This window comes from Nelusetta ayraudi, unplaced genomic scaffold (assembly GCF_046127955.1).
Source record: "Nelusetta ayraudi isolate G7.1 ecotype Tasmania unplaced genomic scaffold, CSIRO-AGI_Nayr_v1 ptg000011l, whole genome shotgun sequence".
Classification (NCBI taxonomy): Eukaryota; Metazoa; Chordata; class Actinopteri; order Tetraodontiformes; family Monacanthidae; genus Nelusetta; species Nelusetta ayraudi.
The window spans coordinates 6,262,461-6,290,204 of NW_027466061.1; the positions used below are offsets into that span (position 1 = coordinate 6,262,461).

General features: G+C 46.4%; 1 protein-coding gene across 1 annotated transcript in view; it reads left to right on the forward strand.

Annotated features, from left to right (window-relative positions):
* LOC142884565 (roundabout homolog 2-like) overlaps positions 1-27,744 on the forward strand; it is an 89,307-nt gene that overhangs the window by 37,498 nt on the left and 24,065 nt on the right. The window contains exons 3-13 of the mRNA XM_076020288.1: positions 13,643-13,800; positions 14,024-14,144; positions 14,309-14,447; positions 16,531-16,667; positions 18,584-18,708; positions 20,030-20,201; positions 23,821-24,026; positions 25,948-26,029; positions 26,139-26,304; positions 27,118-27,284; positions 27,409-27,530. Coding sequence (XP_075876403.1) covers positions 13,643-13,800; positions 14,024-14,144; positions 14,309-14,447; positions 16,531-16,667; positions 18,584-18,708; positions 20,030-20,201; positions 23,821-24,026; positions 25,948-26,029; positions 26,139-26,304; positions 27,118-27,284; positions 27,409-27,530 — 1,595 coding nt within the window. The remainder of the gene's footprint in view (positions 1-13,642; positions 13,801-14,023; positions 14,145-14,308; positions 14,448-16,530; positions 16,668-18,583; positions 18,709-20,029; positions 20,202-23,820; positions 24,027-25,947; positions 26,030-26,138; positions 26,305-27,117; positions 27,285-27,408; positions 27,531-27,744) is intronic.

Genomic DNA, 27,744 nt, shown 5'->3' on the forward strand with positions numbered 1-27,744 from the left:
AGTGCAGTCTTTGTAGTGCAAAGCGGGCTGTGCACAGCTTTATTTAGCATAAAAAGCCATCTTCTATTGATTGACCTTGTCTTCATTTCTCAAGTCCCGCCCTCCTTTTGCGTTTCCCAGCCTGTCAGTTAATGTGCTACCTACTGGAAAAAAAATGCTCCAGCTGCCATCTCGGAGGGACAGCATAATGGAAGGACAGTGAACTTGCCTTCAAGTCCATTTCAGTGTGAATGTGGTGGCGCATAGATGCTGATAGGATTCAATCATGAGTGGTGAGATGGAAATAAAGAGCAATTTTTGCCATTTTTAAATGGAATAATGCTACTAATACTGTCCCCATTTTTCAGGTTGAGCCCACAGACTCTATATCCAACTATATCCAACAACCCTCTATAGAGCTTTTTACCAAAAAAAATATTATTTTGTTCAACTAAAATGAGATTTTGTTGTGCCTTTGTGTGTGTGTGTGTGTGTGTGTGTGTGTGTGTGTGTATATATATGTATATATATATATGTATATATGTATATATATATATATATATATATATATATATATATATATATATATATATATATATATATATATATATATATATACATATATATATATATATATACATATATGTATGTATGTATATACATATACATATGTATATATATGTATGTATAATCATGTCTGATTCATTCATAAAGCCAGTTTAAAGCCAGACATCCTGAAATGATCTTGCTCAAGTTGCTTCTTACTGCCTGGATACTCCCTGCCCGACAAGAAGTCATTACCAAGGGGAGGTACTCAAAAGCCGTCCTTGGATTTTAATGTAATTACTGTACGTGATCTTATTATTTTGACTTTTTAAATATTTCCTTTTTGAAAGTCGACTGAGCACAAGGAGCTCGGGACGGCAACTGCGTCTGTCTGTTTTGTTTTGCGCCGCCTGTTGAAATGTTGCAGCACCGCTGGTTGATTTTTCTTATCCGGGAGATTAAGAAGGGATTGTCACACTCCTTCCACCAGCTACCTCCAGGGTATGCATTGGCATCCACCAGTTATCTATTACACGTCTCAAACTTCGCCCCCTGCTCCTGCAGAGAGTTGATGCAGACATTGTCTCCATTTCTTCCTGCGCTCACCTGAAACCCCACACCGCCGGGTCTGGCGCGTGGTGTGATATGCAGATCAGACAGGGAAGCCAGTGGAGACTGGCTCCAGCGTGTCACTGCCAGAGCAGCGCCGCTCCCTCCACTGCAGAGTCAGCCTCTTACAGTAGTCATTTTAGCATGATTTAAGGGCTTATTGCATTGCCGACAGGAAAGAGGGCCATCTCTGCTGCACTGCGCTCTATTCCATGCGGGGAAGCTCTTCTGTTATGAGTGATGCCAGAACTCTGACTGACAGATTATGGAGGCATCAACAAATATAATTTAATTTTGATAAAATCAGATAAAGCGTACCGAGCAGCAAGAGAGTGAAGCAGGCCAAACCCTCCTTAATGCACAAACAGAGGGCTGAACTCATATGTTTGCCTCTCGATACGTGGAGACGTTTGGTCTGAGGTCTGTCGCTGTCGTCAAACTTCTGTTATTGTTTCAACAGCAGAAGAAAAATAGAGGACAAAATAAATGAGGCAGTAATTGACAAATAAACAGAAAGTGCTTTTGGGTTAGAAGTCCTTCACCCTTGTCTCGCCCATTTCACACTAATTAAAGTCACGGGGCAGCAACAATTTGCTGAGCGTTATTGTTAATGATGTACCACAGCAAAACTCCCAGTGCTTCACCAGCATTTCTGGAAAATAATGTTTTGTATGTAAGTTACTGTACTGAATCATTATCCTGTCTTTTAAATGTGCACATCAGTCAATGGGTCATTAGGGTTTTCTTTACTTGTTAGATCTGGGCTGTTCAGTTTTCTATCCATCCATCTATCTATCTATCTACCTATCTATCTATCTATCTATCTATCTATCTATCTATCTATCTATCTATCTACTTCCTGAGTAGTTAATTGGTGTGATGGCTTATAAAAGTGATTTGCTATAGTTGTAGGAGGCATCAGGATGTGGCCATGTTCTGTCAATGCGGCCCCACGATGCGGCGTGACGAGCCGCTAACCAAACAAGCCCCCTCTCCAGGAGCTTCGCAGCTTATCATATCTGAAAGTGAGCGTCGGGCCAGTCTGCTGCCTTTAGCCCACTTGGCAGCCTGGTGGCCGCTGCTCATCTGTCCCCGAGCCAGTGTGAGCACATCGCCGATCTGGACTGGGATTAAAGGACCTAATGCTAACATCTGCGCCGAGATTAGCCACGTCACTGTTTACAGTTATTCTGTCAAGCGGCACTCTCTGCTTAAATAATGAGCCGATGTATTCAGTTCGCTCTGCTTCCCTTCATTTGGACCTTGGCTTCGCTCTCACCACGATAGGCACTGTTTCAGTCTGCAGGGAGACAATTATGGCAAGGTTGATACTGAGGATTGTGTGTAATTTGTGGAGAGCCACCTGCTTTGTTTGAAAAAAAAAGAAAACTGTCAAGATGAAGGTGTGGGCAGCAAAAAGAGGCTGACAGAGGATGAGGAGAGAGATGATTAACTTGAAAAGTGAATGTGAAGAGTGTGATGGATCAAGCTGGTTTATCTTCAGCCTGTGTGTGTGTGTGTGTGTGTGTGTGTGTGTGTGTGTGCGTGTGCGTGTGCGTGTGTCAGGGAGAGAAATAGAGAAGAAAAGATGTTTTATGCCTTTGTGGTTTCCACACAACCCTCTCCTTCCCTTCGCCCGTGTGTACCTTTTCCAGCAAGCGCATGAAAATGTGCCTGTGGGTGTGTGTGTACGTGTGTGTGTTTGCGTGCGTGCGCGTGTGTTCACATCAGAGGCGACACGCTCCCTCAGCAGAGACTGATCACCGCCATGATGGCCGATCACTGGAAGATCGGCCTGATTTTTATTATCTATTTATTATTTTTATTTTTTTCGCTGCATTCCTCCCTACCTGTCTACGGAAATGTCACGTATAAAAAATGCATGCCATTTCCTGAGGTGGCGGCGCGGCGGTCTTCGCTCTGACAGATTGCGCTTTTTAATCTGTGGAGACAATGATGTGATGAAGGAGGTAGGCGGGACAGAGAGACAGGCAGGAAGGTGTTGGGGGGTTGGGGAGGGGGGGCAGTCAGCTGCTCTGTGTGCGGCGGAATCTGCGCTGGGCGGCTGCAGGTTCAGCAGGGTGTGTGTGTGTACGTGCGTGTGTGTGTGGATGTGATTAACAGAGATTTGGGTTGAATAATCTACTAAGCTGCTCAACGGAGCATCGTTCAGGGGGGCCGTTGGGGGTGGGGGTGGAAATGGGAGTGGCTTACTCACTGAGTCACAAAGCGGGGACCACCTTGCCATGGAAGGTGACTTCTGGCTTTTGAGAGGCAGAAACATCAGCATCAGGAGATAAATAACATTTCTAAAATCGTTTTTTAAAAGGGTTTTAATTCCTTCCGATCGCTGGCTAACAAGCATTTAGGTGTAAAATATGGCTGGCTCACAAAACAAATATATTTGGCGGAAGATTTCATTAGAACATGACATTTGCAAAATTCAATTATGGCAAAATAATGTGCTTGTGTGCTGCATTAGGCAGTGCCTTTTGATAAGTGGTTAGAGTTAGCGCAGAAAAGCATTAAGCATTTGGTAGCTAATGTAAAATGCATTTGTTTTGACAGCGTAGAATCAACAAGGCAAAGCCACATACACATCATTATGTGTGTTTGTTTTAATGCACAACACTATTTGTTCTATTGCTAGGTACCATAATAGCAAGAGTCAAAAGATTTTCTAACCGTTATTGCTGTTATTCTCTGACCGTCCGACCCTGAAGTTACTCTGAGGCTCAGCCACAGAATGTCTCAATGTCATGACAACTTCGACAGCCACTGCATTAAGAACACCTTGCTAGTAGCGGCTACCTAATAAAATGTTCTGCGAGCCGTTGGGGATGATAGAAATCCCATCAGATCGTACAGTGCCGCGTTCAAAGTCACTTTGAATCTGGCGTAGTCATCTTCACCGGGTCTGTGTGCTGGTGGATGCACTTGCTGCTGTGCGGGTTAACGAGCAATTGAGCGGTTTACCTAATAAAGTGGCCAGTTAGTGTAAGTTTCACGTGCATGTGGGAAAGAGGTCATTGGAGTCATGTGGAAAGGGCTGATCCCTTTGAAAATGTGTGTGTCTGTGTGTGCATGTGTATGTGTGTGTGTTGGAGCTATTGGTTTGTCACCTTGGTTCAATTAGATTTCTTCACTGCCTGCAGGGGGCCGTTCAACAGTACAATCCTTTTGTACTGGTGTGAAGGGGGCAGAAGAAGATATTTGATCTGTCACTTTAACTCAGTAAATTGTCTGCTGAATTTTCTTCTCTGCTGAGGAGTTTCAACTGGGCAGCGCATGTGCAGCAGATTGAGGTGGGGGCTGGGTGGCGTGCACGATCCACTCGAGACGTAGAGCGCTGTGCAACAGCGGCAAACATCGTTCTGGGCTCAGCGCCTTTCAAAAGCACAGAAGAGTTCAAGTCATCGTGCTGACAAAGAGAAAGAGAGAACATTGAGATGTTGCTCCCCTGCTCTTTATTTCAACGAGGGAGAGGTTTCCAGTTCTGGTTTAAGAAAACCATCTTGTCAAGTCAAGTCGAGTTTATTTAAGGAGCAGATTTTTTAAAAAAAACACTTCAAGCCAAGTCAGACACGTCTCCGAGCTGATCAAAATCAGTCAAATCAGTCGGCGAGAATCGGGACCTAAAACCAGCAGGTGGTCACCGATTCGCCCGTCGCAGGCCACACAAGTCTCATGGCCCCACCCCCAACTACCCCCACCCCCCTGACATCCCCCCCACGCAAATATTTGATCGTTTCAGTTAATTTACCCATTTGGAGATCAAAGGTCAAATCAGTGCAATCAAAGCAACAACGCGTGGCGTATTTTATCGGCCGCCGCCGCCCGCAGCATTACCATATTAATTACAGTGCCTTTGTGCTGAATGCTGGCAGCTGTGGGGGAGGGGGAGTGGTTTCATAGCTTTGAGCTGGGATTTTTTTTTTTCCGCTCCCAATGCATTTAAATGTATATCTATACACCAGGCAAACATGCACACATTGCGGCCCGTCTGTGCGTAAAGCAACCAGCTCCCTCCCCTCTGCGTCTCCCAGCCACCTCTTCCAAGCAGCAGGGAAATATGATCGAGGCTTTTCTCTCGCAGGCGGCCGCCGGGATTACGCTTGAGATGCGAAGAATCAGATCAAGTCTCGCAACCTTTTAACGGCCCGTTTTAGAAACGCCTTGAAGATGTCGCTCGCCCGGCTCCCTCCGCCCAGAGGACGCCGTTGCCGCTGCCAACGACAGCGTGGAGGCACGGTGTTTTTTTCTTCCAGTGGAGAAAACGGCCGAGCGCAGGGAGGGGGGAAAAAAGTGTGCTCTCTATCCTTGGGTGGCCGCTGCTTTAGTGAAACTGGGCGGATAAAGGGTGAGATTCTGATCCCTGACTCATTTTCCACTTCATGTTGTGCATCTCCACTATATTGCTCCAAGGGCCCGTGATAGCCACGCTTCGTGAGGGAGTGGGGGGAATAAAAGCGACAATATTTTTTCTATTTTTTCCTTTCTCTGTTTTCTCTCTCTCTCTCTGTGTCTCTCTTTCCTCTCGCTTCAAATCCCTTCACCCAAGGTGATGGCCGTTGGTTCTGTTTTCAACCTCCCAGTTCAGTCAGAGTTGGGAGCACTTTCTTTAAGTTGTAGGAACAACGCTATATTTGAATGAATTCAATTCAAATAACTTTATTTATCTGTTAGGAACTGCATTTGTGTAAAAGCATTACAGTTGAATACGGCAGAAAAGAACACAGGAACAAACCACACAGCAAGGTAAAAACATCTACAGGACAATCAAAGTGCTTTGTTATCATTTATTGCTGCCCCACAAAACCCTTTACTTTCATGTGAAGAAGAAAATTCCATCTGATGACACATGTGATTGACAATGGCTTCCTGTAATTTGCAATAACGTTTGCACATTTGTCTTTTTTGAATCAGCGCAAAACGTGCAAAATGCTTTACGAGGATGGGTTTGCTGAATTTGACTCTGACGTAGCCAACAGGCAGGTCGTCGGTCGCTTCCTTCTTAAGCAGGGAAACATGGCCGTCACATTTTTGATATTCTTTGTTGGTTCTGGAGGTTCTGTGGAGGTGCAGGTGCTGGAATGTGTTGTCTTAATACAAAATGCCACTGTCGAGATCAAACTGCTTCATGTGTCCTTCCAACATGCAAACATAAAAGAATAAAAATATCAGCATTTCAGAGACACGATGGATGTGATGAAAATAGAAATTTCCAAACCTGATTAAAAAAAAACAAGTAAATGATTATTTTCAAGAATAAAAATCAAGCGTTGCACTTGCACAATGCATTGTGATGAACATCGCTGAAGCGTGATTCACGAAACCGCAGAGCTAAGAGCAAGTATTTGCACGGCTGCGACGGCAGACGGGTGCGCGTCCAGATTTATAGGTGCGCGGAAGAGAGACAGCAGTGGCGGCGGCGGTGGAGCTACATAGGTTTGTCTGGGAGATGGAGGAATGTGTTTGGGGGTGAACAAATGCATGGAGACAGCGGTAATTAATTATAGATGTGGAAATGTGGTCCGGGGCAACGCTGCCACAGTGACTACAGGCGAAGCAAGTGAGAGTGGAGGGAGGGGGGAGGGGCGGAATCTCCTCATATACCGTCCACAACTTCAATTTGCATCACATGACGAGAGATTGGAGGCTAATTAAACACGACAATGGCAGGGGGTTTATTGTTAACCCTTGGCGGTGGCGCTTGACTGGCTCCCGGCATCACAAAGGCCAAAGAATGCATAAAAAATATATATATTTCTGTCTCGTCTCACCCCAAAAGTGTTCCTTCACATGCGAGGAGAGAGGTCACGGCTGAAAGGGACCCCTGGAGTTTGGCGTGGCTCAAATCTGAAATGAGAAATAAAAACCTTGTTTAGAGTCACAGTTTCATGAGATCAGCAGGATGAACATCCACCATGCCGTCCCCCAGTTTGCTGCATCCCCGGTCGCTTCAAATTAAATTGCTCTAAAACTATGATTTTTTTTTTATATTTATTTATATAGTTTTGCTGCCCCAGGTCTGCTTACGTTTTCCCCAAGCGTCTATTTCTAGATTTTATGTTGACACTAATTGGACTTGACACTAATGATGCCAAAAAAAAAAAAAAAAAAGTATGAGCAATGTAAGGCAGCGCAAGGTTTTTCTGCAGACTGCAGGCTTCTTGGGGTTCCTGTGGGGCGCTTGAACGCACCCTCAGCCTCCCCGCTCACACATTGCAAAGTCAAAACACACTCAGGACTCACATGGACGTAACGATGCAGGGATTGCCGATAGATATGTGTTTAAAAATGAGCAGTTTTTAAACTCTACAGCAATAATAATAAAAAAAAAACTAATATTCATATTCAATGTCCTTAAAAGAAATGTTATGGATTATAATGAGCCCCCTGTTTATGGCCTCCTACAAAAAAAAACAAAACAAAACAAAAAACGCTGTATTTTAGCAGTTGATGTGTTTGACCTTCCACATTTTTGGAAGAGAATAAACCTGCCCCTTTAATTGGGCGGAGTCACCACCTGACTTTAGGTGTGAGGTTGCAGCTCAGTGCATCAGTGCCCTATGTGAAATCATAAAGGTTGACTTACTTCGTATTTTTCACAGACTATCGCTATAAAAGGGAGCAAGCAGAGGACAGAAAGGACGGACTTTCCTCTTTTCTGAGGATTTCATTGACAAGTTAAAGACACACTGGTCTCCACGCTTGAACGCTTTAAAGAACCTTCCGACAAAACTAACCAACATTTCTGTCTGACGTTTGGGTCCCTGCTATTGCTGCACACATCACAATCAGAACCCGCATTCCAACGCGCCAGCTACCGCTTTCCTCTGTTTAAAGTGGGTCTTAATTTCCTTCTATTGCGCCGCTCCATGCTGTGCCGCGCCATTGTGAGGGCTGAATTATAATAATAGGTACAACGCGCGGCTGTGCCAGGCCGGCAGCCTCAGGGGACGCAGTGTAAACGCTCCTCATTACCCCGCTGATCGTAGTCCTGACTGATTGCTGATGACTTTTTGGGGGCACGGACATGTTAAGTTGCTTATTTATAAGAAACTACAGTGGGAAAGAAAAAAAAATGCTCAATGCAAACAGCAAATAGTCATCTCAACTCTTTGTTTTCTGCATCAGCAAAGTTTGCGACACGCGACGTTCCAGCTGCGTCGTGGTTTGGGTGCGTTTGTGTGCGCCAACATGAGCGTGTGCGTCGCCAGGCGCTGACCCTTGTGACAGATATGGGACATCCTTTGACCGCCACCGAGGGAGTTGACACACCCCTAAAGGCGACGGACGCTCAAAAGGAATCTTCAGCAAAAGTCCAAAGCGCAATTTAAGCAGAGGCTGTCGCAAGAAATCACTTTAGTCGCTGTTGTGCGTTTTCTTTTTCACAATCCGCGTATTAGGGTGAACAGCGCAAGTTGACGGGACTGTCTGTATAGAAACACAACAACAGAACAAAAAAACAACCTGACTGAGGTCTAAAAAGTGCTATTTGGTGGGCTTTGTCCACATGCAGGAGTATCACTTCTTTGCAGCATCTGCAATTCCCGCGTGGACGACGCAGCCATCTGTTACACGCAACAACTCGCAAGATGTTAGCGTCTTCATCCCCCGCTCATCAACAATTCTGTTTCTTCTTTGCCGCTGCAGCACTATCGCCGCTCTGCACCAGCACCACTGTCTTCCGTGCTGTGTTTTTGAGAGGGGGAGGCAGAGTTGGGGTTGTGAGGTGTGAGGTTCTTCAATATTCCCTCAGCTGCGCCTCCCAGGCTCTCTCTCACACACACACACACACACACACACACACAAAAGCAGGCAGAAACCAGTATGCCCAATTAAAACCAAGAAAAAACAAAAACAGAAAAAGACAGATCGCTACAAAATAAACATAACTCCAATTTTAATTAGCCTCCAGTTTTTTATTTATTTTTTTCCCGCCCCTCGCCATCTGCGTGTCAAAACTGCTCTACTCACCATTTTGTTTTCGGAAGTGAATGAACGTCTTTCTCAATTAACTAATGTTTGGGTCTTACTCAATTAGTGCTAAATGAATAGGTCAGAAATGGTGAGGAAACACAACTGGTTAATTGTATCAGAGTTTGCAAGTGGCTGATTCTCCTGCCGGGCTCAGGGCAGCATGTGCACAAGAAATCCTGTTGCCGAACATTTGTATGCAAACGTTACATAGATGTAGTGGTACCTTCGTTGATTTTTTTTATCCAAAAACATCAAACACTTCTCTGTGAACATCTCACAAATTTACATCGTACCAAAATGGTGGGGGAAAAAAATTACTTGCGCAGCCGTGTCTATAGGTATGGTGGGCAACACTGGCGCACAGCATTGCTTTGAAAACAAAATTTAGCCTTGATGGGGGGAAAAGGCTGCAACCATCATTGTCAGAGAGCATTCTAAAGCCAGATAAGTAATTTATCCTTTTAAAGAATTGCAGCAGATCGCTGGCCCTAAAAGGAGAGCCGAGGGGAGCCGCACTTGGCCCAGAATGAAAACAGCTCATATAATGAGTCCGACTTCCTTTCTTGACAAGACAAGTAGCAGTAAATGCATGCTTAATGGATGCACAAGACATTAGCTGCGCCGAAGAAGACAGTGAAGGCCGCGCCAGTTAAACATATTGCATGCATTTGGAAAAAAACAAAACAAAAAAAGAACACTTCCCTCTCCCCCTCTGCAGGAATCCACTGTCTGCCTTAAATCCAACTGCTCGGTGCCAAACCGAGTTGATATTCAGCAGCTGAATCATTCTGGGGGGGTTGGGGATTGTGTGTGTGTGTGGGGGTGGGGGCGTGCGAGCTCAGCAACACACATCGGGATCTCAAGTGGGATCTTCATGGATTTTGTGCTGCGAAATGGTGAAATTAAACTCTCGGCCACACGGAGTGTCGTGGCCTCAGGGAGCGTCTCGAGGTGGGAGGCGGGTGGCGGGGGGAGGGGGGAGGAGGTTGGATGTAGTGAAAATGTGAAACACGCAGCCCTTCCCACCGTCCATCCTCGTTTACCATAAATCAATCTGTTTTTTAATTTTTATTTGCTTTTATTCCCACTTTATCGCGCACTTTCGCCGCCTATTGTGCCTTTCGGGCGATGGCCATTTACAAATCACCTCACCAATCAAACCTCCTCCTCATTCGATAAGTGAAAAACGGCCAAACGAGTGACTGGCCGTGAAGCAGCTCGAGCGAATAATTGAGCAACACTCAATCAGATGCCGCCACCGCTGTCTTCAAATAATTACCACCCTGCGACAGCCGACACGTGGGCGCCGCCTCCGCAGGCGCCTGGTGTTTCTAAGAGCTGTAGATTAGAGCGACGGCGACGTCCTCAGCTCTCATTGTCTTAATGGAGAAGCACCTACAATAACCTGCTGAGGCCTCCGGCTGGGAGCGGGCGACTCGGGAGGGTGGGGCGTGGGGGTCGCCGCAGCGTGCCAACGCATATTGTTGAATTGAATTGAATTGAATTCCTTTATTGTCATGATACAATTAACCACAATGACATTTAAAAATGTATTCCCTTGGTGCATAGAGTAAATTAGATTAATAAGCAGTAAATACGAGTAAAAGATAACCGATAAAAGCAGGAAAGGAAGAAATGAATCCCACTGGTTAAACCACTGGTGTCAGTGCCTGACGCCCCGTCCCCGAGCTCCTCGAGATGTACACTTAGCGAGACGCTACCAGTCGCTTTCACTTCGCACTGGCGAATCTGAGCTCTGCCTCTTCTTCTGGCACCACTGAAAAAAAGGAAGAAAAAGTATTCCAACTCCTTCCTTCCCACTCGACGCCTGGAGTAGTCCAGCAGTCTGCCCGGGCTGCACTGTCTCCTGAGACGAGCTATGCTGATCCAGAGGAATCTTTAATGTGACAACTCGAGGGGGGTCAGCGCGGTAGACGCGCGGCAGGAATGAGCCGACTGTTTTGTCTGCAGAATGGGTCACCCAGCACACCGCGCGACAGCCAGCTGGGCATATGTCCGTGTCAGAGCAGCGCGGAGCAACTGATACTAATGCGGCGCAGCACAGACTGGATGTGATTGACAGCCGGGCCAAAGGGCCTCTGGCTCCTTCCTGATTCTCCCTCTCAGCAGAGGTGTCCCGTGGGACTGAGAGTTCATGCTACAGTATATTGGCAGAGCGGCTTACGGCTGTATTGAGAATGAAAGCCAAAGCAAACCAAGTGTCCAAGACTGTTTTTTCTTTTCTCCTCTTTTTTTGAGGTTTTTGTTGTTGTTTTTTTACCACTGTGGTACGTTTGGCAAAAACGTTGGGCAGTTTTCATGAGATTCCATCAGATTGCTGTACGTCGGGTAACGCAGGAGGAAATAAAAGGTCATTTTTGGAATTTGTATTGTTTATGTTTTCATGGTTAAAGGCCCAGTGTGTAAGAAGTAGTGGCAACTAATGGCAGGAAAGCGTATTGGAGTTAACAGTGTTGCGTATTAATTAATCTTTCCAATCACCGCTGTGATGTCAGGGTAAAATTATGAAAACTCGAGCAGATCCAACTGCTGGATGCTAGAAGATAAATATCAGAACAATAGAGCTGTCTCTTAGTGGACCTGCTTTTTATGTAAATATAAATACTTATTATTACAGCATGAAAATAGAAATCCTTTATTTTTAGTGAATTTATGCAAGTGAAAACAAACATTTGCATATGTTACTCCGTTTTCACGACAGTCGCTCCCTCCAAATGACTCACTGGGCCTTTAAGATACATCAAGAAGAGCATCACCAATTAGTTTTTATACTTATACCTGAAGTGTCACACAAAGGCTCCTTTACATCCACAAGCTGACAAATCTCAGTTGCAATGCTTTGCAACTATTTCCTTTCATTTTTGCCATTGTTGTCACACGCGGCTCTTTATTATTCAGACTCGGCCTACAGAAAGACTTTTCACAAAAACAACATGTCACGGCGAATTAACGCAAAACCACCGCCGCCGCCACCACCGACGCTCATCGCACCATCTAAATCTTGATCTCTATTTTTAACCACAATTTCAGCAATGGTTATAGAACAGTCACTGTGTCCTGTGGCCACTTAAAGCAGCATATTTGGAAGATGACGTTTGACAGAAGAGCATTGACAGAATGAGGAGGGTTTGAAGTGCTAACCTTTTAACGAAGCAGCAGCTAGCTTGCTCAAAATGCATGAGTATGGCTTTTTATACAGACATATTCTGACAGTGCTTGAAGTTCTGACTCCTTTGATGCTGTCAGGCTTCTCCAGACCAAGTATATTAAAATGCTCGTCCGACAATTTGAAAAAAAGAAGCTCATAAATTGTATTTTTCATGAACTCGAGTCAGAAGATTGTAGCATTCCTGGCATTTTCACCATCTATATTTCAAGCTGCTGTCAGAAAACCAGGTTGTTTGTTTTTTTGTTTTTTTTTTGCTAACGTCTCACCCGTGTTAGCTGCAGTATTGATTTATCTTAAGAACAAGTAGTGCCAGACCTTCGGCGTATTTTCAGTTTATTTATTTATTTCACAGAAACCACACACACACACAACACCTCAGCGCAGTTTGCTGTTGTTAATGAGATATGTTAAACCGTTTCGCTCCTGGCCCAAAATAAGACCTTGCATCTCCCCAGTCATTTCATTAACTATTCTAAAGGAGTGCCTGAGTCAGCTGGCGTCCAGGGTCGCCGTCGCTTTTTCTTCTGCTTTGCTCATGCAGTGGGTGAAACCTCATTTCATGCAACCAAGGTCTGACCCTGTATCTGCTGGAAAGTCCACACTTCCCTAACATTGTGTTCTTTTGATCCCGGAGTTTTCTGAAAGAAATGCGCAAAAGTCACAGTAATACCTTTAGCCACAGCCAGCTTCACTGTCACTCCATGTTGTCCCTTTTTTATTTCTCGGCCGATTTTCGGCTGCTTGACTGCAAAATCCTGAGACCAGGTGAAAAAGTTTTTGGTGCTTATCAAGATGGATGAGTGAGAATGTTTGCCAATCCAGACTGGCACTTTGCTAAATTATTGCTAATTATTATGATGATGATGATGATGATGATGATGATGATGATGATGATGATGTCTGTTGATCATTAAATGATGTAATGCTGCAATGCAACACTTCTGTTTTATTCTTGCTAATGGTTTTGCTTGACTTTTTGCAGCAAACCACACCTATTGGGTTTATATACATAGATATATAGATCGAAGGAGACGGGTTGATCTAAGCTGGCTTTACACATCAGTACTTATGAGATCAAAAAAAAAAGAGAGAGGCAACTTGGCCCTGCGGGGGAGAGCTTTGTTATTAAAGCTGAGAGATTGCAGAGGGTCCCGTGAGTCTTGGTAGAACTGCCTTTAAATTCTCACATTAGAAAAGGTGCTGGGGGTCAGTCAATCCAAAGGCGGCTCAATCTTAGAATTACTTTTTTGATGGTGATAAAGGTGCAGTCGGCATGACCATCCCTTCTCTTTTTCTCTCCCTTTATTTTTTTTGTTTGTTTTTTTGTTCCAGTGCTACGGGACGACTTCAGGCAGAACCCGCAGGACACGGTGGTGGCGGTGGGTGAGACGGCCACCCTGGAGTGTCAGTCGCCGCGCGGCCACCCCGAGCCCACCACCTTCTGGAGGAAGGACGAAGCTCGCGTCGACCTCAAAGATGACAGGATCACGGTGAGCGTGACCCCCCCACCACCACCCCCGACCTCCCCCTGTCCGCTCCTCTTCCCCCCCGCCCAGCCCTGTCCTCAGCTCCAAATCACATCCTCGACGCTTCTCCCTAATCACATTTACCTGGAACAGCTGGAAAGCAGTTTGTATTTAGCCGGTCTCATGGAAAATTGTGCTACGCTCTTTTTTTTCTTTTTTTGTTTCCTTTGGGGGGGGGCGGTTGCAGGTTCGGGGAGGAAAGCTGACAATCTCAAACGCTAAGAAGACCGATACGGGGATATACGTGTGCGTGGCAGCCAACATGGTCGGGGAGAGGAAAAGTGAAAAGGCGCAGCTCTCCGTCTTCGGTAAGAAGCATGAGATTGTGTACCCCCATCATTCCCCCAACTCCCCTGTTTGGCCTCAGAAAAGAAATAAATCACTTCCTGTCGCTGCACGCCCCGGCAGCACATCCACTCTTTATCACTCTGCGTTACTGATGAAGTTTGTCTCGCCTCCTCACCTCATCCAGAGAGGCCGGCGTTCGCGCAGCGGCCCGTGAACCAGGTGGTCTTGGTTGACGAGAGCGTGGAGTTCAGGTGTCAGGTGCACGGCGACCCCCAGCCCACGCTGCGCTGGAGGAAGGATGACGTGGACGTCCCCCGCGGCAGGTGAGGAGATTGTGGGACTTCAGTTTGTGCTTATTTTTCCCTTATTTTCATCATATTAGAAGAGGCTCCCATGACTTGACATTGACCCTTGTGAACCTTGAATGCACACAAGTTGTGTTGCAGTGAATCTTCAACGCCACTGTTGGCCTTTCAAAGAGCTTTGAATCGTCACTGATCTGCCTCTTACGCACACTTTCCGTGTGCTTTTGCAGTTCTCCTCAGTTGTGTTGCATTCCTGGTATTTGTCCTTTTCCGCCTCCTCCTTCCCTACCGCATTTGATTGACAAATTGAATATTTGACAGCCGCTCATTACAGATTAGGTTCTCGGAGATGCATTCACTTGCATCGAGTTAATTGAGCATCAAGTACACAGGAAACAGAACTCGGCCGACCCAGAGCGAGCCCAAACGTTGCAAGACCACTGAGAGATTTGACCAAAAAGGACGTCTGCATCCTTTGAGAGAATTGTTGTTTCAATCACGATTGTTTCAACTGTTTCACTCCCTCACGATGGAAGTCAATGTCTCCTCATGACAATGTGTGCTGGAAAACTCACCAAAATACCTTTTTTTTTTACTGCTAAAAAAAAGCTGTTCCGGAAATTGGCCCTGCTTCCTCCCTCCGTCTTCACCCATACGCACATGGTTTACCAAACAAAATGTCACTTTCATCAGGATAGCACGACACTTTTTATTTGTTAGTTTTTTAGAGGAGGCTGTAAACAGGACATATTTTGTTTTGTTGAGATTTGTGGAAGTTATTTCTGGTGAGAAATCTTAATTGAAGATCTGAAAAGGAAATGAATACCCGAGCTCTTAACTTTTCAAAAGGCCCGATGAACCGTCACCTGTTCAGGGGTCTTGAGCAGGGTCTTGAAGAGGAGTGCCGTACCCCTCGCTTCCTCCCAGTTTATTGTGAAGCAGACCATAATAACTGCCTGTCTGCCTCCCCGAGTCGTGCCCTCTGCCTCGGCACCCCTCGACTCCGGCGCCGTGCCCTACTTTCAGCCCTGGACCGCGTCTCACTTTTCCTCCTTCCACCTTCGTTGATTCTCCTCCTCAACCCTGCTGGCCTCCTGGGAAGTCCGTATCTGGGTCAGAGATGTGCCGTGAATGGAGTCTTGCCGGCCGTCGTCCCGCTGGCCCACTACGGACAGAGCTCCTCCACCCCACCCCCATCGATATTCTCCCCACACCTTACAGAACAACATTTTTTTTTTTTTTTTACTCCAATGCGACTTTTTCTCACCCCTTGCGCCTTTTCTCTGCCTGACTTCCATCCCATCTCGGAATCAGCATGGCTGGCTAGACAATTTCACAGGATCTCTCACGCCAAAAGGGACCCCAGAGAGGAGGAGGGGCTCCTTTGCTCCTCTGCTCATTCAGCCCGCAGCCCCTCCGAGGCCCTTATCTAAACTCTGCTGGCCGAGATGGGTCCCCTACCCTCGGCTTGCCGCCTTCCAGCGCTGGTGGATGTACACTGATGCATGGAACATATCCATGAATTAGTCATTTCTCACTGCGAGGCTCATTCATCAAACTCAGTTTGTCAGAGCCGGGGCCACTCCCTCGCTCTCAGACTGTTTGTCTAACCCTCCTCCTGTCTTCCTCCCTTTCGCATTCTGTCTGCATCACAGATACACTCACTCACGCACACATGCTATAGCCCCGCGCCACAGTGGGTGGCTCGTCTTTATAAATATTGAAATAGTGAAACAGCCAGGGTTCCAGCTGAAAGCCCCTTTCATTTTGCCATGCCTTCATCTCTGAATAATTGCTCTGCCTTTTTTTCTTCTTCTTCTTCTTCTTCTTCTTCTTCTTCTTCTTCTTCTCTCTGTAGAGGAGAGTGTGCAGCGGGGAGTCTTAATTGCCTTAGAAAGTCTGCCTTTATTCCATCAGGAAATGACACAACCGTTACCAAAAAAAAGAAAGAAAGAACACCTTCCATCCTGGCCATCACACAAGCGTTTGTGCCACCTTGATTCATTGTTTTGCAGCTGCCGAGTGTGTTTACCTCATTAGCGTCGGCCTTTGAATATTCACGTCACAACAGCTTTCAACACGTCGCCGTTCTTGTCGGCAGGTACGACATCAGATATGACAAAGAGGACTTCTTGCTGAGGATTAAGAAGGCGTCGGTGGGCGATCAGGGGACCTACGCCTGCCTGGCGGAGAACCGCGTGGGGAAAGTGGAGGCCTCCGCCTACCTGACCATCAGAGGTGGGTCGTCGATTTACGGCCGCAGCGGTGGCAAAGCTCATTAGCCGTTCGTGGTCATTTTTTTTTCTCTAAATCTCCCTGAGCAGGCCGCAGGACAATCAGTTGTTTATTGGCCACTTTACGAGTGTTATTGCCCCCCCCCCCCCCCCCCAATCCTCGGCCGGACAGGCCAGGCCTTTCTTTCACATGGCAGGCTCCACGCGGTGGGTTGTTCAGATCTCCAGCTGGGCTCCAGATATGAACAATCTAGCCAGTTGTGGTCTTTCCTCAGGGGGAGGTCTTTTTTTTTTTTCTTAATCCGGACCCCTCGCCACAGGTTTCCACTGCACTTCAGGAAGATGAGGCAATTTCACGGCAATTGTGACGAAATTCTACGTAAACTTTCATTATTGCAGCCGGAAATAGTGAATAAGTGCATCCCACATCATCATACATACAGAGTCTCATCAGCACAACCAATTTCATGGCATTAACATTTCATCTGTATTGTTCTGTTGCCGTGCTGGGTTTCTTGGTTCTTGCGTCACTTGTGTCGAGGGAGATTTGCCACTTTCCGACCCAGATGACCTGCTACGCCAGGTGGAATCTCACCGAATGACATCCACGACTCATAAAAAAATCTGGGATATCTGACTTTTGGGTGAAATATATAGAAAACATTAGAATATACAGTATATAGAATACATTAGTATTGTATCACGGATGTAGGCCTTTAAGTGGAGGCATGCAACAGTGGTGGATAGACCACCCCAACACAAAATGCCAACATCTCAATACTGTGTCATGTGACCTTTTTTGTCCAGTGTCGTCTCAGTCTCATGGCGTCAAAATTGTCAACAGCATGGATGATCCGCCAATCATGGATCAGACTTTTGTGTTTGTGTTTTTTAATGGCTTTGTTGGAGGGAAGCATGTTTTTCAAATAATCCTGCAACAGTCAGACATGCACGTTCAAAACTTTAGAGATTGTTTAAGGAAGAGTTGAAGCAAAACCAATGTTTTTTTCCCCGAGGTTTTCATATTGCATGAAGACAACATCATCAAGGAAACCTCTTTGAGTGTGTTGTTGTTGTTGTTGTTGTTGTTGTTGCTGTTGCTGTTGTGATAACCTTCAGATAAACCAATCAGCCAGTGGCTTTCTGTTACATTTCCTCCCCACCGACGTTACCTGAAGGTGTTTGGGCCATGAGCTCCATGCATTCGCCGTCTTTGAGCTGCGACCTCGTCGCCGCGCCTCGTGGCCCCGCCCACCTCCACCCCCCACCTCAAACGTCATGGCTGGAAAACCCAAATTTCCACCGTCATTCATTTCTGATTTTCATTCTTTTTTTTCTGTCCCCCCTGTTCTGCTCCTCCTTCCGCTTTCGTTCTCTGTGCGTTGTGCGTAAATCTCACCCGCACCATTGTCGTGTCACCAGCTCGCCCCGTCGGTAAGTAACAGAGCTGATCCCATTCTGCATGTCTTTTGCTATTTTGATTATTTTCTCCCAGGTCACGGACGGATATGCATGGCTGCCACGGCATTCCACAAGCACATTCACATGCATTATGATTCACCACTCTTTATCTTCACCAAGATTTTGGTTTTTCTTAAGTAGAAATACTGAGATTTCACCTTGTTATTGGATGGGAGGCCACATAGAGAACAGTTAATATACCTCTGTATAAAAGGTTCTTTATTGTAGTGAATGTAAATGTAAAATGTCTCCAATTGTATTGACTTCTATGTTGTAGATCTGATGCATGAGCCCTTTAGTTTCCAGGCTGAACACTTTCCCTTTAGAATTAAACCCTCCCTCCCCCTTAAATATTGCACACACTTAAAGCCTGTGCAGATGCTTTGTTATGTCTTATGTATTTATGTGTTTATTATTTGTCACTCCTGCATCAAAGTGTGTGTAACTTTTTAACCTCAGAGGCGCCCCAGTTTGTGGTGCGACCACGGGACCAGATCGTAGCGCAGGGCCGGACTGCCACGTTCCCCTGTGAGACCAGGGGCAAACCCCAGCCGACTGTCTTCTGGCAGCGGGAGGGCAGCCAGGTGAGGCCGCCTATCTCTCTTTAAGTCAAAGTTAGAGTAGTAGCTTCTCTAAGCAACATTCTCACCACGGAGGCGTCCAGGGTGAGTTACCTGAAAGCCAAGATCGCAGCTCAGATCAGCCGACTGTTCTGTTGTTCCACAAGAAGATAATGAAGTGGTCATTCATCATCAGTCTACGCCAGCCTGACCGGCCAATTCACCCGAGCAACAAACAATGTCATGTACTGCATTAAAGTCATTAGGCATAATGAAAGCGGGCTAATGTCCTTTCCTGCCCATCAGCCTGTCTGCTCGGGGTGCACAAACACAGACAACGCTGATGCCTTTATTTCACGAGCGTGTCTGCAGGTTTTTGCACCCGTGACTCTTTGGCTGACACACGCAGACTGGATAACAAAGTGGCCCTGGCCCACTTTTCCAACTGAGTAAGGTGTTTAATGTTCAGTGTATGCTAGCATATTGAAGGTATATGTTAACGCAGCAAATTAATTTGCCATTTCCTGCTCAGCACTTTGTCTATGGAAGAGTTTCACAAAGACGACATAACCGGAAGTCTGCCGTGGCCTGTTTGCCCAAAGGCATGAAAACAGCAATTCAGAACAAAGCATGCTGCATCCAAGTGTGCAGAAGACTCACTAGTCCAGTTGTCAAGTCAAACCTCAAGGTTTAAACAGCTTAAAAGATTGGATGCTTTCCTGTGATTCTCTTGTGGAGTGGATATTTTGGCTGAAATATGGTGCTAATATTAACATTTTGAGTGAAACTGGATCAGTGAGTCTTGAGGACACTTGGATGATGTGTTTAATAGATTCAAGTACATGTCCACCATATAGACACCTCTTGTATTGGCACTATTTGGTAATTTTCCGTTCTGTGCAATTGCAGAACAGTCATGCGGGTTAAAGTAACTCCATGTTCAACACAGTAATAAGTAGAGAGTGGGTGAAATTACTTCCCTTCTATTTTCTTAGAATAAAGAGAATTACCAGTGTAGCACTGTTCAGCTAGATGTCTTGATTCCCGCCAATGAAGCTTTCAAAATGTACAATCTTAATAAATGATTTTGTTGCAACAATGACATTTGTGGTGGACACAAATATTTTGACCTTCTCCAATCACAGAAGGCTGGGAACAATGAACAAATTGCTGCTTGTGAGAACAGCTGGGGAAAAGAGTCCTGTGATCCATTCAGAGTGGACAATATATCAATTAGAAAGAAACACGTTGAATGAGGCCTCCATTTGATGGATTGCAGAGTTCTGGGTCGCTCTAAAGTGCTGCATTGTTTTCACATTGCGTCCCGCTCTCTCGCTCCCTGCAGAACCTTCTGTTCCCCAACCAGCCAACCCAGGGAGATAGCCGCGTTTCTGTGTCCGTGAACGGAGAGCTGACCATTTCATCGGTGCAGCGCTCCGACGCGGGCTACTACATCTGCCAAGCCCTCACTGTAGCAGGCAGCATCATGGCCAAGGCCCAGCTTGAGGTCGCAGACGGTGAGGACAGACACTCAAACACAGAGGGAATGTGATTATCTCTGCACTGTGCTAAAATATAAAAAGGCACTTGTCTTTTAGCTACGGTAGGAACGGCACCAAAGTGTGCTAATAGCAATTAGCTTTGAACAGTTTTTACCTACTTTCCATTGTCGAGGCTTGGCATGTCCGTCACGCACCAGGGAGTTGTTGTACACGGTATTAGTGAGCACTCGAAACACTGTTGTGTGATTGTACGGCTCAATACACCGTTAATTTCAGCAGAGTGAAGCTATTACCTGCTTCCCTACGGTGCCGCCTGACTGCTTTTTAGGATTAATGTTATGTTGAAATGTGTAAAGTTGTTACTATGACAGCTGTTTGTGATTGACTTACATTCACTTAGAATTTGACTCGATTTAAAGGACCCATAGTATCCCAATGCTTTTTGACAGTATATTATTGTACAGTTAACACATTTATTAGAATGAGAAAGTCCACCTCACTTTCTCCTTTGATCCTGTTTCCCTTTATGCAAAATGCTCCTTTGTGATGTCACAAGCAACGTCCGTTCCTCCCTCATGCTAGTGCCAGTCCCACGTAGCCTGTTATTTAGTCTTTCCCCGAGATCTCACTTTAGTCTCATTACAAATCTAAGGCACAATCTAACAAAGCAGCAGTTTTAAGCCATTTTAGCCAACAAGCTTTTTTTCGCTGTCTGTTTGCAGGTTGCAAACATACAGCTCAATGTGCTGTTTTCTGTTTTTTGAATACTTAATCTTGCAAGACTGCTCAACTGGAGTCCAAGATTCAAACGAAGAATCTCCAAATGTTGATAATATGGGTACATTAAATATTTGAGAATATGCACACACACACACACACAAACACACATATATGTATATATATACATGTTTTGTAATTTTCCTGTGTGATATTACTCTGTTTTGGCCTTGAAGAATTTCTCTCTTGGCTTTAGTAAAAGAAAACATTAAGTAAAGATTGACTGGATGAAAAACAACACAAACAAAAAATGCCAGCCTCAAAGGTTGCTTTCCTTCCCACGCAGTGAAGATGCATCTACAGGTTGGAAAAGTGACTCACCCACGGTCGAGCTCTCCATTAGCACTTCACTGTGGGAAGTTTGAATGGGCTGAAAATACTAGGGCTGCACTGCATAAAGTGAAATTTATTCGAGTGAAAAAAATGAAAGAGCGGAAAAAAGAGGACCTCCCCTTGATGGAGAGACATTTCATGTCAGCATTAAGTGCTGTGTGCTGCCTGGAAGCTGTTTATGCCCCTCCATTTATTCCTCGTATCACCCCCGCCGCCACCCACCCAAACCCGCTGCATTATTAAATTTGCATCTTTTGGAAATTTCCTTTTGGTAGAGGAAATAACCACTACTCTGTCATGCCATTAGGATGGATCAATGTCAAAATGTTTGTGGGCATGATTAGCACCTGTAAATAGAAAGTAATTATAGACTTTTAAACACCTGCACTGTTGTTTTTCCTGGCTTGTTTTTCTTGTCCCCCTCTTGCTACCATAATGAAAACTTTACCGCAGTTTCAAGCCAGTGCTTTTCTTTAGATGTTACCTTCGATGTTTGACTGACAGCTTCTATTGCTTCGCCGTTGGACTTATGAATGTTGCGCTGCAATATGAAGTCGAGGCTCTGGGGTGTTTATTTCTGGACACATGACAGAGTGCCAGGCACTTCTCCAGGCTGCTCACGCCGACACCAGCCGTTTCGCAAAGCGGAGGTGACCAGGGTTTCGCACTGAAGTTGTTTTGAACCCACAGAGTGCACCGATAGAGGGTTAATGGATGTGAAAGTGGGTCACTCAGAGATTCTGTTGGAACTGTTGGGAATTCTCGCTGACCGCTGCTGCCCCTGCGGAAAAAGATAAACTTCTTTCAAAGGCCGAGGGGGCTCTGGCCGCCGGGGGCTCTGCATTTGATAGAATCCGAGCGTTATATCACTTCAATATGTCAAACACATTCCTACAGGCACCAGAGGCACCGTCAGGTTGACTGCCGGGACCTCAGAGTCAAACCTCTCACCTCTCCCATTCAGCTGTGGCCCGCGCCGATAAATAAAGCCAACACACGCCTCGGCCAGCTGACACACTCACCTGATCTGTGTTTTAATAATCAGCGCAGCCACGGGGGCAAGTGCTCCGCTACTAATTAGGTCTCCCAACGTCCCCTTATCTGCAGCCCTCCCGGAAAAAAAAACTAACGAAAAAAATAATCTATCTTATTTGGCGCCCGGCGTCACCCCTGGTTAGAGCTTGGTGATAAACAGCCTCGCAAAGCTGCGTTGTGTTATTACCTTTGTCACGAAAGCTCCCGGCCATGATTGGATTCCTTACAGCCAGCGCCACGGTAAAATTAGACAGAGCGCCGTCGTGTTATTGTTGCCTCTATAATCACTTGGGAGGGCAACAATAGCTTCCTCTATGTGATGGCGATTTATTCATTTATTTATTTATTTATTTATTTCTGTTGAATACGCAATGCAATGCAAGGATGTCACTTTTCAGTCAATAAAAAAAAGGTTCGTGCGAAGAAGCTCTGAGGTCCCCAGCTAGTCGGCTGCGGCACAAAAAAAAAAGGAAAAAGAAAATTAATTTTGCTTTCTATTACCACATAAATGCAAACTCCTTTTTGGGCCCAATAGAACTGCCATAAAACTTGTGGCTTTGTGGTCTGTTCTGAGGTTCATCTTATGTCGAGGATATTCTGCTGGAGCTTCTGTGTTGCTCATTGTGCTGGAGGAGGTCTGATGGAAGATACAGGAGAGGAGTGTGTGCGTGCATGAGGGTCGGAGGAGGAGGAGGATGAGGAGGAGGGTTTGTGGGGGTTTCTGCTGTAAACACTTGTGCGAATGGAGACGGGCCTGATAACGGTGAATAGCAGCAAGGAAATTGGAAGCGGGAGGGGCCGAGAGGGGCCGGCCACTCCAGAGATTACTGTTGCAGAGTTGAGGAGGGTGGGTGGGGGGAGGGGGGACTTGTGTTTCGGATGATACGACTCGCTCTAAAAAGCTTTTAAAGAGATGAATCGAGGCGCTGCTCCGCAAGCTAATTCATCGCTAAGTTTCCCGGGGTGGTGGTGGTGGCTGCGGGTGGGGACGCAGCGCGCGGGGAGGCAGAGAAGAGTGGAGGAGTTGGGGGAGGACGAGCGCAAATGCGTCGGGAGGTGTCAGAGGAGGGGGTGTGGTAATTAGCACTGCGGGTGAAGCGCCGTTAATCCTCACCTAGTAATTAAAGCTCAAAGGTGCGACGCGGTGCCAAGAGCACGCTGCCCCTACTGTGGAAGCAAAAAAAAAAAAACTGTCACTTCTTCTCACAACAAATCCAGGCGACTGAATGGGAGCATCCCGCTCCTGCAGACATGGACGCAATTACAACGTTCACAAATTAACACCTCCGGATAAGGTCGCGTCTGTCTTATTTCTTCTCATATCAGGAAAAAATCAAGCAAGAGAGAGATTTATTGGTTCGTGCCAACAGCGTGACAGGGAAATTACAATGTGTGTGTGTGTGTGTGTGTGTGTGTGTGTGTGCGTGTGCGTGTGCGTGTGCGTGTGCGCACAACAGACATAGTGTGACGCCCTGGTTGTTGTGTTCAGCTTTAAAGGATCGCCCACCACCCATCATCCGCCAGGGCCCGGCCAACCAGACGCAGGTGCTGGGAGGCGTGTCGCTGCTGAGGTGTCAGGCGTCCGGAGAGCCCGAGCCCACCGTCACCTGGAGGAAGAACGGTGTCAGCCTGGCCGGGAAGGACCCCCGCTTCTCCCTGCTGGAGCACGGCAGCCTTCAGATCCAGAACACCAAGGTAGCGGGTCTCGCTGTTCTGGTCGGGGAGGTGATTCATCACCTGGGGAATGTGAAGACTCTCTGTTTTCACTGCGATCCCCTCTGCTGGGTTTTTTCATGTATTCCCTTTTTTCTACAGTGGCAGTCAGCTGGGGTTAACGCAGGGAATCATGAACTCACTGAAATAATGCCAGTGACTGGCACATTACTCAGGAGAAACGCAGCTCCGGGAGCATGATATGGATTTCATGCCGGTGCCGATTTTCGAGATATCACAAAGTCGGCCTACAATTCCAAACGATGCATCTTCCAGGTCAAACCTGCGGGAGAGAGAAGTGGGAACTGGGGATGCCGTCAGCCTGTGCACGGCCAATCATCTTTCACTGATTGAGGAGCAGCGGAGAGAAAGTTTGTGGAGTTATAGATGGAAGCGATTAGAGCTTCACCAAAGGAGAGCTTCGAGAAAGGAGACGCTCATCACGAGCATCTCACCCTAATCTTCTGATGGGATCATGTCATCCCTCATATTGAATCTTTTATTCAAAGAGAAATCCATTGAATTCAAATCTCTTTCCTATTCTTTCAATGAATAGCAGTGCATTGGGTATCATTGCTCTCACTCAATACTAATTTTCGTGATTTTATGTCTAATTTCTAATTTTTCATGTCTCTATTGACATGGTCACAAAATCATCCATGTGGAAGGGAATATCACTATTGCACAACTGCGAGTCTGCCTGTGTTTGCACAAATATACCGTATATTTCACCTGTGGGAAAAGCAACAGCTTGGCTTTCTTTTTTCCACTCTGCTCCTCTTTTCCCTCCCTGCAATGAGGCTGAACTCTGAACGAACGGCTCACTCAGGTGCTCGCGCCAAAAAAGAAGAACAAATCACTCACTTGCTTTGGCAGTGTAGCGGTGGTGTGCGTACGTCTGCGGCACTCTGACTCAAAAAGACGATTCACTGTGGTCACTAGATCTGTGAAACCAATCTGGTTCTCCGTCACTCCATTCCACCCCAGCAGTTGCAACTTCAACGTAAGGCTGCCGATCAAGGTTTCCGGTCGCTCCGTTGCATCCCAGCCCCGCAGCCACTGTGAAGGATGTGATCATCTGCCCACTGATGTCGGCAGAGTGAAATTCAAAGCTTGCAGTCGGGTCACTCATGAAAGATAAATAGTCAATATTGATTTTGTTTACTTATTTATTCTTTCTTCAGAAGATGTTAACTGCCGCAACTCAGTCTAGATCTCCGAGGGAGCAGCTGAACTCGGAGACTCGAGGGAAGGAGTCTGGAGGGGCTCATATAATGGGGGGGGGGGGGGCGCTCCAATATGTTGTGTCCTGTCAGAGTGTCGGAGTGCTCCTCCAGTGTCCCCCCCCCGAGACTTCCCAAAGTCGTCATTGGCTCTTAAAGGCGCCGGCCACATAAAACAGACCATCATATCACTTACACCCCCCTGTGTCAGCGCTGACCATGATATCGCTGATGGCTTTTGGAATGAGGGGCGACTGTTATTGGAGGAAATCAATTAAGAAAATTAATGTCAGCTCTTACTAGGCTCCTTCCTCTTTTCATTGGCCCGTGTTAAAGTTTCCTCTCATCCACTCTCCCAGGCTTCTCTCCAGCCAAATGCAGGCCAGTGGAGGTTAATGCATTTTTACTGTACCACCGACTGGGAAGCTCCTTGAAAAAAAAAAAAAAAAGTCCCTCGCTGACGTAAGAGCTTGTAGAGTCCATCTGGGATCGGGGTTAGCAAAGCCACCGGCGCGGTGCTGAGCGAGCCTTTGTGATTTGGATGAACGGAGAAAAATCTTTGCCAGTGTTTGTTTCAGTCTTTGTTTATTTGTAATTTTTCAGAATGACTGTGATTCTAAAAGTAGTCAATCAAAGTTTGCCACGGCGCCGATGACCACATGTAAGTCTCTCTTCCTCAGCTCTCCGACATGGGCTTGTACACCTGCGTTGCCACCAGCTCCAGCGGCGAGACTTCCTGGAGTGCCTATTTGGATGTGAGAGGTCTGTTCTCTATGATTCCAGCGCCACAAATGTTTTTGAAATGACCTCGCCTGGCTCAGAGTTTGCGGATATTCACTCTGTCTCTTATTTTTTTTCTCTCCTTGGTCAGACTCGACTGACCTCATAGACTTCGTGTCTCACAACGCCACAGCCCTCCCCGGGCCACCCTCCAAGCCAGAGGTCACCGATGTCACCAAGAGCAGTATCTCGTTGTCATGGGAACCCGGGCCGGAGTCTGGCTCCCCGGTGTCCTCCTATGTCATCGAGGCTTTCGGGTATGTCTGCGACCTATAGCTCCGGGCTACATTTAGTGACCCCGAACTTTCAGGCGATCAACAGATGTGGGGGTGTTGTGTCCGCAGGCAAGTCAATAAAAAATAGAGGATAAGTCTGAACTGGAACCCTGGGAGGGTTATCACAGTGGATCAGAACATAGGAATGTGGATTGTTGTTTTTTTGTTTGTTTGTTTTGTTTTGTTTTTTTGATGTTGTGTTATTGAACAAATAAACTCTCCCTGTCAAAAAACAAAAAACAGATAGCGAGAATTAGCTTTTGAATTCCTTTTATTAAATAGCTGCCGAGAATAAACAAAGACTACAAAGAACGTGATTGTTTCTCTGATCACTCTTTTGCCTGTGAGACAAAGTCTCAGGGGGAAACAGCAACGCTTTCCTCGCTGATGCATTAAAGGTAGAGTTTTATGCAAAGATCTACTTCAAGGCTGCAATCCAACTGTTGATGTCACAAAGTCGATAGCACCTCACCCGACACTTCACCCACATCAGATGCGACTCCCCCACGCAGATGTTGACCCCACCTTTGACCTCTTTGCTTCTGTCTCCTTCCAAACGTGAGGAAGATCCTACAAAGTATCGGTTTTAACAGGAAGCCAATGGCAGGTGTTTTGGGAGGAAAGCGTCAAACAGTGGGCTAAATGCATTTGTTTTTCTTTATATGTATTATGAACTGCTCTACTGGTGTCTGGGATGAAAAATAAATATATGACACTGGCTGTGATACTTTCTCTCTCTCTTTCTCTCTCTCTCTCTCTCTCTCACTCTCTGTCTCTCTCTCTCCCTCTCCGCAGTCAGTCCGTGAGCAACAGCTGGCAAACGGTGGCTGACCACGTAAAGACCACTGAGTTCACAGTGAAGGACCTGCGACCCAACACGGTCTACCTGTTCATCATCAGGGCAGTCAACGCTCAAGGGCTCGGGGACCCCAGCCCCATGTCTGAGCCTGTGCGCACTCAAGGTACACAGCAAAGGGGTCGCGCTAAATCCCCAGTGGTCGCAGCAGCAGACTTCTTCTTGTTTTTTCCATTTTTTTCCTTTCTTCCCAACGTCACTGCACTGCACTTCTGTCTCTGCTCCCCCAGACATCAGCCCAACAGCACAGGGGGTTGACCACCGCCGCGTGCAGAAGGAGCTGGGCGACGTGGTGGTCACCATGCACAACCCCGTGGTGCTGAGCTCCACCGCGGTGCAGGTCACGTGGACGGTGAGTGGTGTCCCTCTCTAGCTCGTTTACGAGACCTTTGCGGGATCCCGAGCAAACCGCGCGGTGCTCCATGGGTTTCACGATGCAGGTCTGTTGGGACCATCAGGAGCCACTCGTGGCACTTCTGGACCCCTGTCTGTCTGGGTAATGTTGCTGCAGGTTATTGGCACACCTCGTCACCGCTAAAGCCACATCTGCTAAAGATGGCGCTGAG